The sequence below is a fragment of the Diabrotica undecimpunctata genome, chromosome 9, assembly GCF_040954645.1.
Source record: "Diabrotica undecimpunctata isolate CICGRU chromosome 9, icDiaUnde3, whole genome shotgun sequence".
In the NCBI taxonomy this organism is placed as follows: Eukaryota; Metazoa; Arthropoda; class Insecta; order Coleoptera; family Chrysomelidae; genus Diabrotica; species Diabrotica undecimpunctata.
This window is the reverse complement of record NC_092811.1, coordinates 102,944,447-102,961,309: the sequence shown is the minus strand read 5'-3', so window position 1 is coordinate 102,961,309 and position 16,863 is coordinate 102,944,447. Positions and strand designations below refer to the sequence as shown.

Below are 16,863 nucleotides of genomic sequence, written 5' to 3'. Positions count from 1 at the left end.
TCTGAGTTTAACATACGACTATTTCGTTGCTCTGTTAGATCACAATCACGGGTAAAAATCACAATGAATAAAAAAACACGAACACAGTTATACCTGTAATTGCAGAATCACAGTTTAGCTCACCACTCCCCAAACCCCTAAACACTACTATTGGCGTGGGTATTGGCGCGGGGAACATTTCTGACAGTAGGATTTTGATTCGAGGGTGGACCGGACGATATTTTCTTGGTGAGAGGTGTCCATTTCGAAAATAATCGTAAGCCGTCATCTCTTTTATTGATACAGTTTGGACTTTTTTCAACTTCTATGGCTTCTCGGATAATTCTTGGTTTATAGAAGGGAATGGAGGCTATAGTTCTGTATGGTGGTGTCATCGCAAAGGCGATGATGCACGTATTGATCTGGATATAAGGATAATAATGACTGAAGGTGGGTGATGAGAGTTGGCATGCAAGTAACGATGGATATTTGTGGGTTTTCGATAAACAGAGAGATGAAAACCTTGGGATTGGTTTTTCTTTATGATAACGTCGAGAAACGGTAAGGATGAATCTAAGATGATGAATGAGTAAAGATGCTGTAAAGTTTGTAAACAGCGAAACCGGTAGCCCAATCATTTTTCAATTTCAATAAAAATCAATTATGGATTACGAATAGAAGACTTATTTCCCTAACATTCAGGTCTATTTTTATTTCAAAGGAGTCATCTTTTAACGATATATGTAGACATCTGTCATTTGTCAATCCGTTATCTTCCAGTGCCGCAAATAAATACTTAATTTTTGCGGGTATTTAACTGGAAAATTAATGCATCCAAATTTTTCTCTTCCTCAAAAAACAAGTATTGATTTACTTGATTATTATTGTGAAAAATAAACAGAATACAAACAGATAAAGTTTATAAAGCACTAGCAGAACAAATACCAACGAACTTGCCACTTAAAACAGAATTACAAATTGAAAATGCGGTACAACTTACTACCTCCATACAAAAGGCAGATTGGATTTCTACTCCTGAACAAACCACATGGAAGGAAAGCATAAACTGTTCGCAAAGTGCAAAAAACCTGATCGATGAGAAAAGAAAACTTAGGAAAAAGTGGCAAAACACACACGCTCCTATTGACAAACAAAATTTAAACAGAATTACCAGAAGACTTAAAAATCTATTAAAAGAAGAGAAAAACAGGGGGATCCAAACTTACTTAGAAAATTTGACTCCATCCAAAGACACCAATTATTCTCTATGGAAGGCGACGAGAAAGGTAAAAGGTCCACAAGACTCCATACCTCCTCTAAAAAATGTCAAAGGTAAATGGGCAAGAACAGACACAGGAAAATCTGAGACATTCGCTGAACATCTTTCTACAGTATTTAGTCCATTTAACAGAGTAGTGCCATTAGAACAAGAAGAACCATTTAATTCTTTTCTTGAGGCTCCATAGCAAATGGATCTACCAATCACCAAGTTTAATATTAAAGAAGTAAAACAGATAATAAAGAATGAGATACAACCCAATAAGGCTCCGGGATTCGACCTCATAACGGGTAAGATCCTCCAGGAACTAACCAATGACTGTTACAGAATAATCACTATGATCTTCAATGCTATGCTTAGTGTGCATTACTTCCCTCTGCAATGGAAAGTGGCACAGATTATACTCATTCAAAAACCTGGTAAAGATCCAAAAGATGTCAACTCATACCGACCGATTAGTCTACTCCCAGTCATCTCTAAGGTCTTCGAAAAACTTCTGCTACGAAAAATCAAACCAATATTGGACGAAAAATGTCCCATACCTGACCATCAATTCGGTTTTCGTAACCAACATGGTACAATCGAACAAGTTCACAGACTATACACAACAATAAGAAGTAGTCTCGAGAACAAGCAATACTGTACTGCAGCCTTTTCAGACGCCTCTCAAGCTTTTGACAAGGTGTAGCATACAGGACTTCTGTACAAATTAAAAAAAAATTTACCTTACCCTTACTTTAAACTGCTTCAATCATACCTTACAGAAAGGAGATATCTGGTAAAATATAGTGAAGCCTATACAAAACTCTACCCCATCCTATCTGGTGTACCTCAGGGTACTGTGCTCGGACCGATTCTGTACCTGATATATACGGCTGACTTGCCAATAAGCAATAACCTAACGCTTGCAACATTCGCAGATGATACTGCTTTCTTGGCCTCTCATAGCAACCTAATAATAGCATCAGAGAGACTGCAACTACATCTGAACAAAACAAATGAATGGCTTAAACTCTGGAGAATTAGAGTAAACCCCTCAAAATCCACACAAATTACATTCACTCTAAGAAGAGGTACATGTCCACAAGTTAACCTCAATGGACATCCTTTGCCCCAAAAGCATGACGTAAAATACTTAGGTATTCACCTTGACAAACGTCTAACTTGGACCAAACATATATGGACGAAAAGGCTTCAATTGGGAATTTTATACAGAAAACTTTACTGGATGTTGGGAAAAAACTCTCACCTATCGATTGACAACAAGCTGCTGATATACAATACAATAATAAAACCCATTTGGACATATGGCTCACAGCTCTGGGGTTCAGCTAGCAAATCTAATATTATGATAATACAAAGATTCCAATCCAAAACTCTGAGAACAATCGCTAATGCACCTTGGTATATCCAGAATGATGCAATACATAGAGATCTTCAGGTACTAACAGTCTCTGAAGAGTGCAAAAAAACTTCTGAACAATATCAAAACAGGTTGCGGGTGCATCCTAATACCCTGGCACACAATCTTCTCAACAACCAACAAGCGAAGAGATTAAAGCGACATGACCCCTTGGACCTACCTCACCGATCCTGACAGAGCCTACAGCAGTGGGAGTTAAGCCTTCAACAGCACCCAGCCATTGTGATCAGTGCCGCTTTTACTGCTCGCGTATCAGTGTATGTGCGCATCCTACCGGGAAAAAAGCCAATTTGTGTCCTGATGATTTGGTCACTGGACCTTACATCTCTCTGTCATGTAAAGACAAAAAATTTTACTTATTGTTTTCACTGCAAAACAGATTGTAAAAATCTTAAACGTTAATAAAAAAAAACAGATAAAGTATTGAATATTATTTATAGCCACACGCTATCAAAAAATGTTTATGAACATATTTATCTATACTTCGTTCAACTTTAAGATAAGCTCAGGCTAAACAGTTTCAGATACGTGATCGGTGGATATGTCATGTCATCGCAGCTTGTCATTGCTTAGCACTAAATTTCTAACCAATGACAAGCTGTGACGACATAACACACCCACCGATCACGTGTCTGAAACTGTTTACCTTGAACTTATCTTGAAATTGAACGAAATATAATGCAGGATTTCACTACTACTGCAACTATTCTGTTCACTGAACCCTGTCTAAATGTCTAGTAAATTTAGTATTATGTTCTTTGCTTAAATAAGAATGAGCAGCCTTTGGAATGAGAACAATATATGAAAATAAATAATGGTCAACAAAAACAGTTTCATTTACATTAGATATTAAACAAAAATGTAACAAAAAATGAAAGCTTTTCTTTAAATAGAGAAATAGACTACTGGGAAAGATTCACAAAAGGATTTTTATTTTATTTTTGTTGTCCAGGTTTCACATCCATAGAACAAAGTGGACCAGACGTAGCACTTCAATACTCTTAGACGTGTGGTCAACGACAGACTTCTACTGCATAATACAGAACGCCAGTTAATAAAGTTTTTCCGTGCGAGTTCTATTCTGGTCGAAATTTCCTCGTCACTTTCAACCCTGCAGTCAATCCAGCTACCCAGATATCTAAAGTGTTCCACCCTTTCCAGGATTTTGTTATCTAATCTTAGTACAGAGTCTTCGATATTAATTTTTCCGACCACCATCCATTTTGTTTTTTTTTTGCGTTGATTGTTAAGCCCTTTTCAGTGCATTCGTTGTTTACAGCATTCAACAGGGTTCAACCAAAATAATGGAGGAGATTAATCATGTAAATGATCTTTAAGAAAATGGATAAGAAAGACCTTAATAATTATCGAGCAATAAATCTTTTAAATACACTCAAATTAACAACAAAAATAATGCAACAAAAATAAATAAAGAAATAACTCTGCAAGAAGAACAACAAGGATTTCGGACTGCACTGGATAATAAGGCAGAGAAAAGAAAAGTCGGTGGAATACAACAAACCAGCACATATTTGCCTGATGTAAGTATTTATAGATTAAATAAAGATATAGATAATTACGCTGTTGCTTGTGCTACCTAATTGTTATTGGTCAATATATTCGAATCGTATGGTTTCACAATGCACGTTAATTCTCCTACAAGAAGTACAAAAACAACATCTACCATAATTGATTATATTGTCTTAGATTTCTTACACCTTGATGTAGGCTATATAATTATTAATGCAGGACTATCGGATCACAAGGCAGTATATACCAAGTTTAATACTCTCAACAAACCCTTCTCAAAAGCCCGATGCTTAAGAGGAATATTTTGCGCTCAGAACTTTCGTAAATTCCAAAATGTATGCTTGGTTTCTGTGTGGCACTTTCCTTCTGTGGACGTAGACTATAATTTTAGTGATTTTTTAAATGGGCTTGTCTATATTTTCAATAAGGCATATCCTTTAATAACAATTAAGCCAAAAAATCACAAAACGTGGGCTACCAAAAGTATCCGCATATAAGCCAAGAATATGCGTACTGTACATCAAGAAATTGACTACCAACGTCTTTGTCATTGAATATATTACTAAGTACCATACTATCAAAATCGTCTGGGAAGCTCTAAAAGTGTTGCAAAAGAAACTTGAGATTATAATAAACGATCTTCGAAATAAAACAAACACAGCTTAAACATTTTACCTTCCAAACGCTGAAATTTTAAATGAATGCTTCCTTAATGTAAGTAAAAATATAACATCAACTATTTTGCCACAAGATCCTATCTCCCCAATTCAAAAAAGGTTTTAAATTCATTCTTTATAAGACCAGCTGATAAATCTAAACTGATCCAAACAATCAATAGTATTTAAATCAAATCTTCCTGTAGTACTGATGGACTATCCATAAAAATGTTCTCAAACTCAAGGTTGCAACTCTTCATGCAACTATATTCTGATCTACGTAAAATAAAAACCTGGTCCGACTCTAATTTATTCTCTTTTAACGTGAATAAAAAAGTAGCATTATCCTGTAATTATTATTACATATTCCATTATCGTATCAAAAAAGGAACGACAGCGAATAAGACAAAACATTACCATAAACGATCATAATTTTGAGGTGGTCAAAGAATTCAAATACCTAGGAGCAACAATTACCAGTGAAAACACAGGAGAACGGGAGGTTGAAATACGAATACTGGCGGGGAATAAATCATTCTTTGCCATTCAAAACCTAATGAGGTCAAAGCTTCTCTCAAGGCGTGCCAAAATCCAAATGTACAAAACCATAATACGACCAGCAGTGACATGCAAGTGAAACATAGACATTGAGAAAGAAAGAAATCAATAAGCTATTAGTATGGGAACGCAAAATCCTACGAATTATATATGGTCCTTGCAGGGACAGCTTGACAAATGAATGGAGGAGCAGATACAACAATGAAATAGAGACTCTCTTCGGGAAAGAAAACATCGTAAGATACATAAAAGCCAATAGATTTAGATGGGCAGGCCATATGGTACGGAGTGATGACGACAGACTGATTAGCAATGTGTTTTGGGAACGACCAGATGGTAGAAGATCGACAGGAAGGCCTAGAAAAAGGTGGAAAGACGCAGTCAGGGAAGACCTGGAGAAGATGGAAGTAAGGCCATGGGAAATAATAGCACAGGATCGGAATCAATGGAAGGCAATAGTAAACGCGGCAAAAACTCACGAAGAGTTGTAAAAGCCAATGATGATGATGATGATGATTATCCTGTAGATAATCGTACTGATAATTGTACTGATCTGATACAACCAGATCAGTATCGATGATTCTATAAAATTTCTTGATATTTCGATAGACAGCAACGTTAAATGATCCCTTCATATCTATTTGCTACGTAAGAAACTAGCCTCAGCAAGCTATGCAATAAGATCTGTTTCGAAATAAATCAATTTAGCATCTTCCAGAATGACATATTTTTCTTTGTTCGGGTCGTATCTTTGATATGGTTTTTCTTTTTGTGTTTCTGATACAGCTGCCAAATCTGATATGTTATTTTTAAATCGCGAAAAAGGGCAATGTGGTATCTGCTTAGCTTTAGAAGAACAAACCACTGCAGAAGCTACTTCAAAAATCACGGAATTTTAACTCTTCCCTCTTTATATATTTTAGAAACTGTTTACTGAATTCGGAAACACCTACATGTTTTCCAGCAAGTCCTAATCGTGACTACACCACCAGATATTTAACCTTTGATGTTTATTTACCGATCCCATCTACTGAGTTAGTAAAGAAATCTATATTATTTTCGGCAAAAAAAAAACTATACAACCATCGCTTATCCATCTGAAAGACCATATTATTCAGTAGAAGAGTTCCAGTACAAGAGTTTCGTAACGAATAACTGAGAAATTACAGTACCTTTATGTACAAGCATTGTTTGTACAAGTAACTTAAGTATTTATATATATATATATATATATATATATATATATATATATATATATATATATATATATATATATATATATATATATATATATATATATATAATATTTGGGTATTATACGCAGCAACTTCAAGTTATTAGTTCGTGTTTTATTATGCAATATGCCATTTATTTAAATTTTTCAATGGATTGTTTATTGTATTATCTTTTATTTTGTGATATTGACGATTTATGTAATTTCAGTAAATTGTAATTGTTATTGTTAATTCTTATTGTTATTTTCTGACATTTTGTAAGCTTTGTTCATAAAATTGTACAATTTTCAGTGACAATAAAGCATGTTTCTATTCTATTCTATTCTATTCTAAGGCGATTAATAGAGTAAGAATTAGACTTAGTAAAAACGATTGAGAATATATAATAATTATTTAAAGACAACAAGCACTAGTAAAGTTCGCAGGAAAACTCTCGCAATCTATAAAGTATGAAACAGGAATTAGGCAAAGAGATTCGCTTGTCCATTAATATTTAATCTGATAATGAATGAAATTATAAAGCTAGTCAAAAAAAAAGAAAATGATATAGAATGGGAGAATAGGAAATACAGATAATATATATGCCAATGACAAAGATTAATTAAACAGTCCGAAGATTTGGCGCTTTTATTATGGACTTTCAACAGACAAAAATAAGTCGATAGTGATATTAGCGTAACCAAGAAGATGTAAACTGGTTATAAAAACAAAATAATAGAATAAGTGATGAATATTTAAAAATCAAACCGTTGAGCTACGGTAATGTGAAAAAACAAGTACAAAAACAGGTGAATACGATTAACAGAGCAGCAGGACAACTAAACAACAAAATATGGCGAAACAAATACCTCATAATGAAAATAAAAACTAATTAAAAACAATTTAAATAATAAAAGAAATTTTGAACTTTAAAAATCAAAGTTAAAGTAGTATCCAACATTACCTACGTAGACTTATAGACTTTGTATATTAAAAGAAAAAACGAATTTTTCAGGTCCTGGCCTGCTCTTAACGAAACCTTACCCCAAGCAGTTGATTTTCTTCATATCAACGTACGTCTTCCTTCATAAAATGCACACCTCCAAAGACGCACGATGAACAAACAAATGGCACGTGGCAGCGGAAATACAGACGCATTTCCGTTCTTGTACATTTAACTTTTTTTTCAATTTATTAAGGGCATCTGCCAACTTGGTTATGCTCGTCTGGGTTTTTTAATTCGTTAGATAAAGAAAGTTGGTTTGTTTTTATTGTATAGTCAATATAATAGAGCAATGTAGGTATAAGAAGTAAAGCTGTATTGTTTAAATTCAAAAGGAAAGTTATCGACAAAATCTACACAAACTAAAATCACTTTGTTTACAACTACACTTTCTAAACAGAAGTTCTGTTTACACTTTGTAAACAGAAGTTTTACCTATTTTAGTCTCAATTCATACATTCTTTTATACGAAATTAGATTCGTATAAAATATTGTAAAATTTTAAACAAATAAACGGTAAAAGAAAAGTTAGAAGAAACCTTTTTTGAACATTTAACAATTTAGCTATAAACATCCACATTTACCAATAAGTTCAGACTAAACGGCAGTGCTGTTTATTGACTTGGGTTGTAGTGAACTGTTAGTGGAAAGGATGAGAAAACTGACTTTCCAAAAAGAGTGAACAAAGTCAAAAAAATGGTAACTAAACTGGAAAATTTTAAGTTAATGGGGGGCTGCCACAACGATAACCACTGTCATCACTATTTTTCCATGTTATTCTTGAACGAATTATAAGAGAAACAGGAATTAATAAAAGGAAGTATATAAGAATGGAAGTAACACCACCTAGCATTTGCTGATCATCTTGTAGTGCTATCTAAGAACAAATATAAATTAAAGGCAATAGAACGTAAAATGCAAAGTAAAAATAAAAATATATATTTACAAACGAAGCGGACTAAATATATAGAATGAAGAGACCAGGAGTTCATAAAAGGACAATACCTGAAAATAAAAACAGTAGAAGAAAAAAAAAAAAAAATATATATATATATATATATATATATATATATATATATATATATATATATATATATATATATATACTTATCTGTATTGGGACAGTTTTAAGGAATAGACAGATTAAATTTTTCCCAGAAAATGACCAGCAATATTTACCAGAAAATCATAATTTGCGAAAAGAAATCCAAAAGAGGACGATTGCTTGTAATTTGGCGTCTTTGCGGCGACTTTTAACAACTTACTAAGAATTATTCTTAAGCTATTTTCTTGTGACATCTTAAAATAATTACTATTTTAATGGGAATAAGCCACAATTAGAGTTTAAAATAAGTTTATTGACGTTTAATTTCTACTTCGGAAATCGTTCTCAAAATACAAACATTAATAATCAATAAACTTATTTTAAACTTTAATTGTGGCTTATTCCCATTAAAATAGTAATTAACTTACTAAGAAGTAGAGATATAAATGTATAAATGTTTTATACGTAAGTGAAACATGGACAATAAATAAATCCGAGCAAGTGTTGGTTTAAATCTTGTATTAGTTAATTAGTTGGGAAACAAAGGTCCTTAAAATAATATTTGGAAGAAAACTATAAAATAAACACAGGTAAAAAGAATAAATGCGGAGTTAGAGAAGACGTATGAACACCCGAATATTTTATGAGTCATAAAAGCACAAATATTGGGGGACACATTCAAAGAATGACAGAGACGATACTACCAGAAAGAGTACTAACTAGAGGAATTGGAGGAAAAAAGAAAATGATGGAAAAAAATCAGATGAAAAAAAAAAGAAATTAAAAAACTAGAACTAGAAACAACACAGCTAGCAAACCGCAAGATCAACAGGGGCACATCATCACAGATAAAAATCAAGAAATATGCATATCGACGAAATACAGAGAACTCAACAGAGAACAAGAACTCTTTGATGAAAATAGGTCCGATCAACCTCCGTCGAACATATGTAATGACCACTTACCAATCACATCAGATGAAGGGAAAAAGTAATATCACAACTTAAAGATGGCAAAGCTACTGGACCTGACAATGTATATGCTGAACTTATTTAACACCGACGGTACTCAACGACTAATAAAAATATTAAATGACATATATTTAAACGGAGTAATACCAATATCATGACTGCAGTCAACGTTTACTGCTCTACCAAATAAAACAAAATCCGTATCCTGCAATGATTTCCGAACCATCAGCTTAATGAGCCCCATTTTAAAGTTATTTCTAAAAATCATACATCAAATGATATATAGACTGCGAAGAAAAAATCAGCCGTACACAGTTTGGTTTTCGGAACGCAGTGGGTAAGAGAAAGGCTCTATTTAGCATACAAGTGCTATTTCAACGATGTAGAGATGTGAATTGCGATATTTATGCATGCTTCATTGATTACCATAAAGCGTTCGATAGGTATAGTAAAACATGACAAGCTGATGGAGATTTTAACAAATATTGGAATAAACACCTGTAATGTAAGAATTATTAGCAATCTTTACTGGAATCAAACATCGTCTATCCGTACAGAGGCAGGAGAATCCGATAATATCAAAATCAAACGTGGGGTCCGACAGGAATGTATACTATCACCCTTACTGTTTAACATATACTCTGAAAAAAATCTTTCAAGAAGCAGTAGAGTATGTAGAAACCGAAATTCGAATTAGCGGAGAATGTATTAATAACATCAGATACGCGGATGACAAGGTGTACGATAGGCACAAAACCAGCTAAACAGAATTGTTAGGTAGTGCAACAGATGGAAAATTACACTCAATACTACCAAAACACAAATAATTCTCTCTCAGTATGACTCTCAACTAAGATATTGACATTATCCTAGACAGGGTAAGAAGAAGAGCTAATCTCCTAGGTGTACAATCTGGAAAACTCGGTAATACATCAAATAAAACTCTTTTGCACACCTACAAGTTTCATTAGGCCCATAATTGAATACAAGGCGTATGTCTACGTATCAATAAACAATCGCCAAACCAACACCATTCTGGAAATAGAAAGAAAAATCCTAATAAAGTCTACGAGGTACTTTTACCAAAGTTGAAAAAGATGATTTTGTGGATGCAGTGATTACTTGTGCGAATTGGGGATTCCCATTAAATACATTGAATCTTCGTTTAACTGCAAACGCTTTAAAATCTGCACTCTTTAAAAATAATTTTCCTGGGTACGATTGGGCTAAGAGGTTTCTAGTGAGACATACACAAACTTTAAGTGAACGCTTAAGCAACAACATAAAAAGAGCTCGTGCTGCCGTCGATGCTGACAAATTAAAAAATTTTTTTGAGGAATTAAGCAAAACACTTGAAGGTGTCGACCCTGCTGCAATATTTACTTACGACGAAAGGAATTTTTAAGTGATGATCCGGAGAAAAAGAAACTAATTTATCAAAGAGGTGTCAAATATCCAGACAATATAATAAATTATACTAAAAGGGCTGTGACAATTATGTTATGTGTTTCGACAACTAAAGATATATTACCGCCTTATGTAGTTTATAAGGCTAGAAATTTGTGGGATTCTTTTCGCCAAGGAGGTCCTAGGGACACCCCATGTTGTCAAAAGAAATTCTGCAGTAAAGGTACACGTTATAATCGATCTAATCATGGATGGTGTGATGCAATTTGTTTTACCGATTGGTTTAAGACTATATTTTTGCCTCATGTTCGTTTAATTGAAGGAAAGAAGGTCTTAATAGGAGACTTCATTTGTCTTCCACCAAATGCAACGCATCTTTGCCAACCCCTCGACGATAGCTTCTTGGGACCAATGAAGAATTCTATACAGCCCTTGCTGTCCAATTTTGGACATAGACCTCCTCTTCCTTCTTCCACGTCTCTCTATTGTAGGCAGTTTGTATCCACTTCGGGCCTGCGTGTTTCTTCAAGTCATCTGACCATCTCATTTGTGGCCTTCCTCTTTTTCGTTTGTAACTATGTTGTCTCCAGTGTATAATCATCTTATTCCATCTGTCGTCTTTCTGTCTTATGGTATGTCCAGCGAACTTCCACTTAAGTTTTGCTATCTGCGTTAATATATCGGTCACTTTTGTTTTGTTGCAGATCCAAGTATTTCTTTTCTTGTCTGATAGCCTGATGTTCAGCATTTGCCTTTCCATCACTCTTTGGGTCTTTGCTATTTTTTCCATGTTTTTCTTTGTAAACGTCCAAGTTTGAGAACCGTAGGTGGGAACAGGAAGTATACATTAGTTGAAGACTCTTGTTTTTAAATATTGGAGGTTTTTAAATATATATCGTTTTTAAATTTTAAATATCTTCATATTTAAATATGAAGCATTATTGGAAACAATTACTGCACGAGTGGAAGAAAGCCAATCCAAACCCATCGTCTGTTGAGAAAAGTTTGTTTCCAAGATTATTAAAAAACTTTTTGAGAAAATGACGCCGTCTGCTGCAGTTAACGTTAGAAAGGGGTTTTATGCTTGTGATATTTGTCCTTTGTCTGAAGATAAACTTTTAGCAAAAATTCCTAATGAGAAGCAAACCACTCATCGAAACAGTGCTGATGTATCAGAGATACTATTGGATTATTTGAAAGAACAGAGAAATCCCAAAAAACGTGAGCCTACAATAAAACGAAAGAAACTGTCCAGAGTAAGAAATTGACGACGATAACATGCCTTAAACAATCAAGACACAAATTGTGAAGAAAAAAGTTTTTGAAGAAAGCGATGAAGCAAGTTCCGGAACAGAGAGCGTGAGTGAAAATTTTGACCAAGAAGACCATGAAGTGGCAGACATTCAAAGTAATATTCCTGAGGCAACAGAATACTTTCACATTAATGATATAGAAGCAAATTCATGGGTTGAAATAGAATATCAAACTAAGAAGAATATTACACATTTTGTAAGACAAATTTCAGCGATTAAAGATGATGAAGCTAATTTTAGGTTCCTAAAACTCTCAAAATTGGGAAAATTTATATGGCCTAACATTCTTGACGAAGACAATGTTCCTCTAAGTAACAAAAAAAGTATTAATTCCGCCAAAAATTTGCCTAAAAGGCGAGCTGTGTTTTGTTTTGGATTTGTCTGCATCTAATTTTAAATAAGTAACTTTATTTTTGTAATAAGAAGATTTTATTAAAATGTCTATTATAATATAAAATCATTTTAGTGCGTTTATCTTCACCTCAGTTAACTAAAAATCTTGTTTTAAGTAAAACCATAGGCAAACAACTTCACCCCGAATGGGCAAACAAGCTATTTATTTTTTCTGAGTTCGGTGTTTTAAAATACCCGATGTCTTTTCTACTAAAATTAAAATTAAGGCTTATACATATATTATACAAAAATATATGATACATTTTATTTTGTTCTCTAGGAAATATCTTTAGTTGAATTTGAAAAACGTTTTACGGTCTCTACAACGAAAAACTAGGTCATAGAATTAGTAATAAATAAAGCAAATTAACATAAACTAATGAAACAGGATAAGATTAGAGAAATTGGGAAAAAGGTATGAGGAAAAACATAGAAGAAAGGAATGGAGACAGTTAAACTAAAAATGTATAAAAATATATTAGTTATAACACAAATAATCAACTCTAAAATAAAAAAAAACCTACATACAATAGTAATATAATGGAAGTAATGTTGTTACGAAAGAATAAATGTTGAGGAATATACATGGTAAAGTAAGAAAAACGTGCGAACATTCACACTACGATAAATAAGCAGAAATGTTTTAAACTCATGAGTAATAAAAATATCATAATGGTAAAACAAATGATAAAGATAAAATAAAGAATATTGTTCAATATTATTATAAACATAACTCATATCTAAATATAATTCGTAAACTTACCACAGCTTAAAAATCCAACTATCAGAACAAACTTAAACTTATCCATTTCGAAACAAATCATAAAAAGCAACAAGTACACCAAACAAATAAAAACGTTAAAAAATCTACTATCGACACTTATCCCTTTGCGGGAGTCGGTTTAAAAAAGCGTTCTATTTTTAAAAGTTCCGCGCTCAAACTTTGCCGATTCGAAGTTGCCAACGGACTGGCTGGCGGTTCTAATTTTAAAATTTCACTGGCACTCTGGAATTAACCAAGCATATACGCTAGTATCGTATGGTCATCGCGTACGTTACGAATTGTTTCAGTCGGTGGTTCATCTAATGATTAATTTTCATTTTCAGGCCGGTATTTCTATACAGGGTGCATTGTTGATCAGTTATTTCAGGTTTTATGACATTTACAGGGAAATTGAAAAAATACAGGCGGCACTATTTATAGCACACAAATGAAAAAATTTCAATCTCATTCATAAAGATACGTTGTTTTTTAATAGTGTTTTGTCAAATCTCATTGTTAATCTCTGTCAATTAATATTTTTAACCAAAGTAGAAAAATTATTTCGTACGTCGATGATCAGTCAACCACTACAATAAAAAGTAAAGGAATGTCCTCAAGGATGAGTCTAATTACCTCTACTGTAGTCACTAGTGGTTGATGATCTATTAGCGAAATTCAAAAAGAATTATTTGGTGCTCTGAGATATACAGATCATCTATTTATACTGTTTAGAGGAAAGGCTACCAAGTGTTTAAAAAAAACTGTCACCAAATCACCAATAGGAAGATTTTCACTCACTAATAGGAGGATATTACCGGTGTAACTCCTGGGAATTAAAGGAATAACACTATCATTCTCGGAGTTATGCTTGATAGGAAACATACATGGGAAAATCGTACGCACAAATATCACCTTTAAGCTTACATGGGCTCTCTGAATATTCCATAAGCTTTTGAACTAAAGATGAAATCTAAAAAACCTAAAATAATACATTGACTGTATTCAAAATTTGTCAAAGAAAGAAGAAAACCCATAAATATCTCACGAGTTGTATTAAAAATTAATTTTTTGTTTGGGAATCAAATCTATAGGGGAGATCGGGGCAAAAAGGCAAAAGGACCACCTAACACTTTTTTACTTGCATATCTTCGTCTTCTTTCCACACCAGAGCATGCATCATGTGCCCATTTATTGCATTGCCGACACTTTATACAACCCTCTTCCTTCTTGCTTCGTCTATAAGGTTTATTGCAATAGGTACATTCCAAATCTGAATCTTCACTACTGTCACTGCTATCCTTCACAGGCTGTTTTTGCTTTCGCACAAGCTTCAAAATTTGAACCTGCTTCTGCAATTCTTATTATTTTTGACGGATTGCACCCTACTTCCTAGCTCTCTCTCCAGCAGACTCCTCTTGGCTATCCATCTATCGCATACCAATAGAGTATGTGAGACAGTGTCCGATATTTCACAGTACAATCATTTGTCATTGTCTGCCTTTCCAAATCTGTAAAGGTATGCCCTGAAACAACCATGTCCTGTGAGCATCTGCATTAGGAAGTAATCCAAACGCCGATGCCCGCAATCCATCCATCTTCTCAGTGGCATACCTCTTTGGCATCTCATACAGAGGGTACAGCTTGAACTGGTTCATTACGATTTTGTACCTCTTACCCTAAACGTACTTTATTAACTGGCGTTCTGTATTATGCAGTAGAAGTCTGTCGTTGACCACACGTCTAAGAGTATTGAAGTGCTACGTCTGGTCCACTTTGTTCTATGGATGTGAAACCTGGACAACAAAAATAAAAAATCTTAACAAATTAGAAACGTTTGAGTTATGGTGTTACCGTCGCATGCTCAGAATCCCGGAGACAGCACACATATCTAACGAACGCGTGCTAGAGACCGTGCACAAAGAGCGAGCATTGATCAACATCATCAAAATGAGAAAGGTCCAATACTTCGGTCATATAATGAGAGGACCTAAATATCGCTTACTCCGGTTAATCATTCAGAGCAAAATCGAAGGAAAACGTTGGGTCGGAAGAAAACAACTGTCCTGGCTGCATAACATTAGACAATGGACAGGTCGAACGGTCAAGGAACTGTTTCATCTAGCTGCCGACCGAGAATCATTTCATCAGCTTGTCGATATGACGATAGCCAACGCTTGAATACAAGCACGGCACACAAAGAAGAAGAAGACCCTAAACGTTTTAAACATTATCCAACTTGTCATACCTGTCTCTCCAATGCCTCTTCTTCTCAGCTCGAATCTTTCAGTTCAGTTCCTTATTAGTGCATTGTGTAATATATCCAGTCTGCTAGCTTCGATTGCTTCTTCTCTACCTCTTGCCTTCGTTGCCTGTCTTCTGATGACAATGCATTACTTCCCTCTTATTGACTTTCTATCCGCACCAATCAATAAGTCATTTTTCTTTTTTCATGTCTGCTTCCTGTATGATTTGCTGATGACTAAACGTTGGTAGTCCCTACTCCGACCATCGAAAATCCAATGTAGCAATGTTCTGTAGCAGTCAGTTTCATCTGGCAGCACGGCTCAGTCTCTAATTTTTCGAGCCGCATTCTTTGTGCCACAGATGGCATCGATATAATTATGAACGCAAATTTCCACTTACGAACGTTGGTTCCCGACCATTATTCAAAATAACTAGGTCCGGAATTTCTATTAATTCCATAAGCATTTGTTCACGAGTGTCCGTTATCGGAGAAGTCCCCCAGCACTATAACCTCTCTTTCCAATAATGTAGCAGCATACCACATTTACTCCCTCCAGAGGTATCGTCACAAATCCCTCATGCGTATCAATACCATATACCCTCAGTATAGCATTCTATTAGGTATACTCACTCCTACAACACTCGACGTATCCACGATCCACTCCCTACTGCGCAGTAACGGGGGTTTGGCTCCGCCGCAACAGGGTGTCAATTTCTCTTTCGATCGTGGAGACCACAACAAGGTTGTGAGCTAGACTAGCCGTCCCCACATTAGTTTGCAGCACCCTTAACACACGTTTTCTCTGAGGTTTATTCACGATTTTGTCGGTCAGTCAGTAACCTCCTACCCCTCTTACACCTTCACTTTTACTTGCTCTTCTGATAATTCCTCTGAATTTGAGACAACAAGTAGACGTATATGACCTTCCTCGTCACAAATGAAGCACTTTACAGTGTTACTCTGACACTGGGATTGCACATGTCCCTCCATCCAGCACTTCCAGTACCACCCTTTTGCTTCCTCCTCTGAGTCTCTTACTATGTGGCCATGTGCTTGGCATCTATAACAACGTCTCACCTTCACC

General features: G+C 34.7%; 1 protein-coding gene across 2 annotated transcripts in view; it reads right to left on the bottom strand.

Annotated features, from left to right (window-relative positions):
* The window catches only part of LOC140449827 (uncharacterized), a 126,038-nt gene extending 112,274 nt beyond the window's left edge, over nucleotides 1-13,764 (bottom strand). The window contains exon 1 of one of the 2 annotated variants that reach the window (XM_072543185.1): nucleotides 13,535-13,764. In XM_072543185.1, the coding sequence (XP_072399286.1) occupies nucleotides 13,535-13,595 (61 nt within the window). In that variant the 5' untranslated portion in view covers nucleotides 13,596-13,764. The remainder of the gene's footprint in view (nucleotides 1-13,534) is intronic. The other variant, XM_072543186.1, reaches the window with a different exon arrangement.
* Between the last annotated feature and the right edge of the window lie 3,099 nt (nucleotides 13,765-16,863).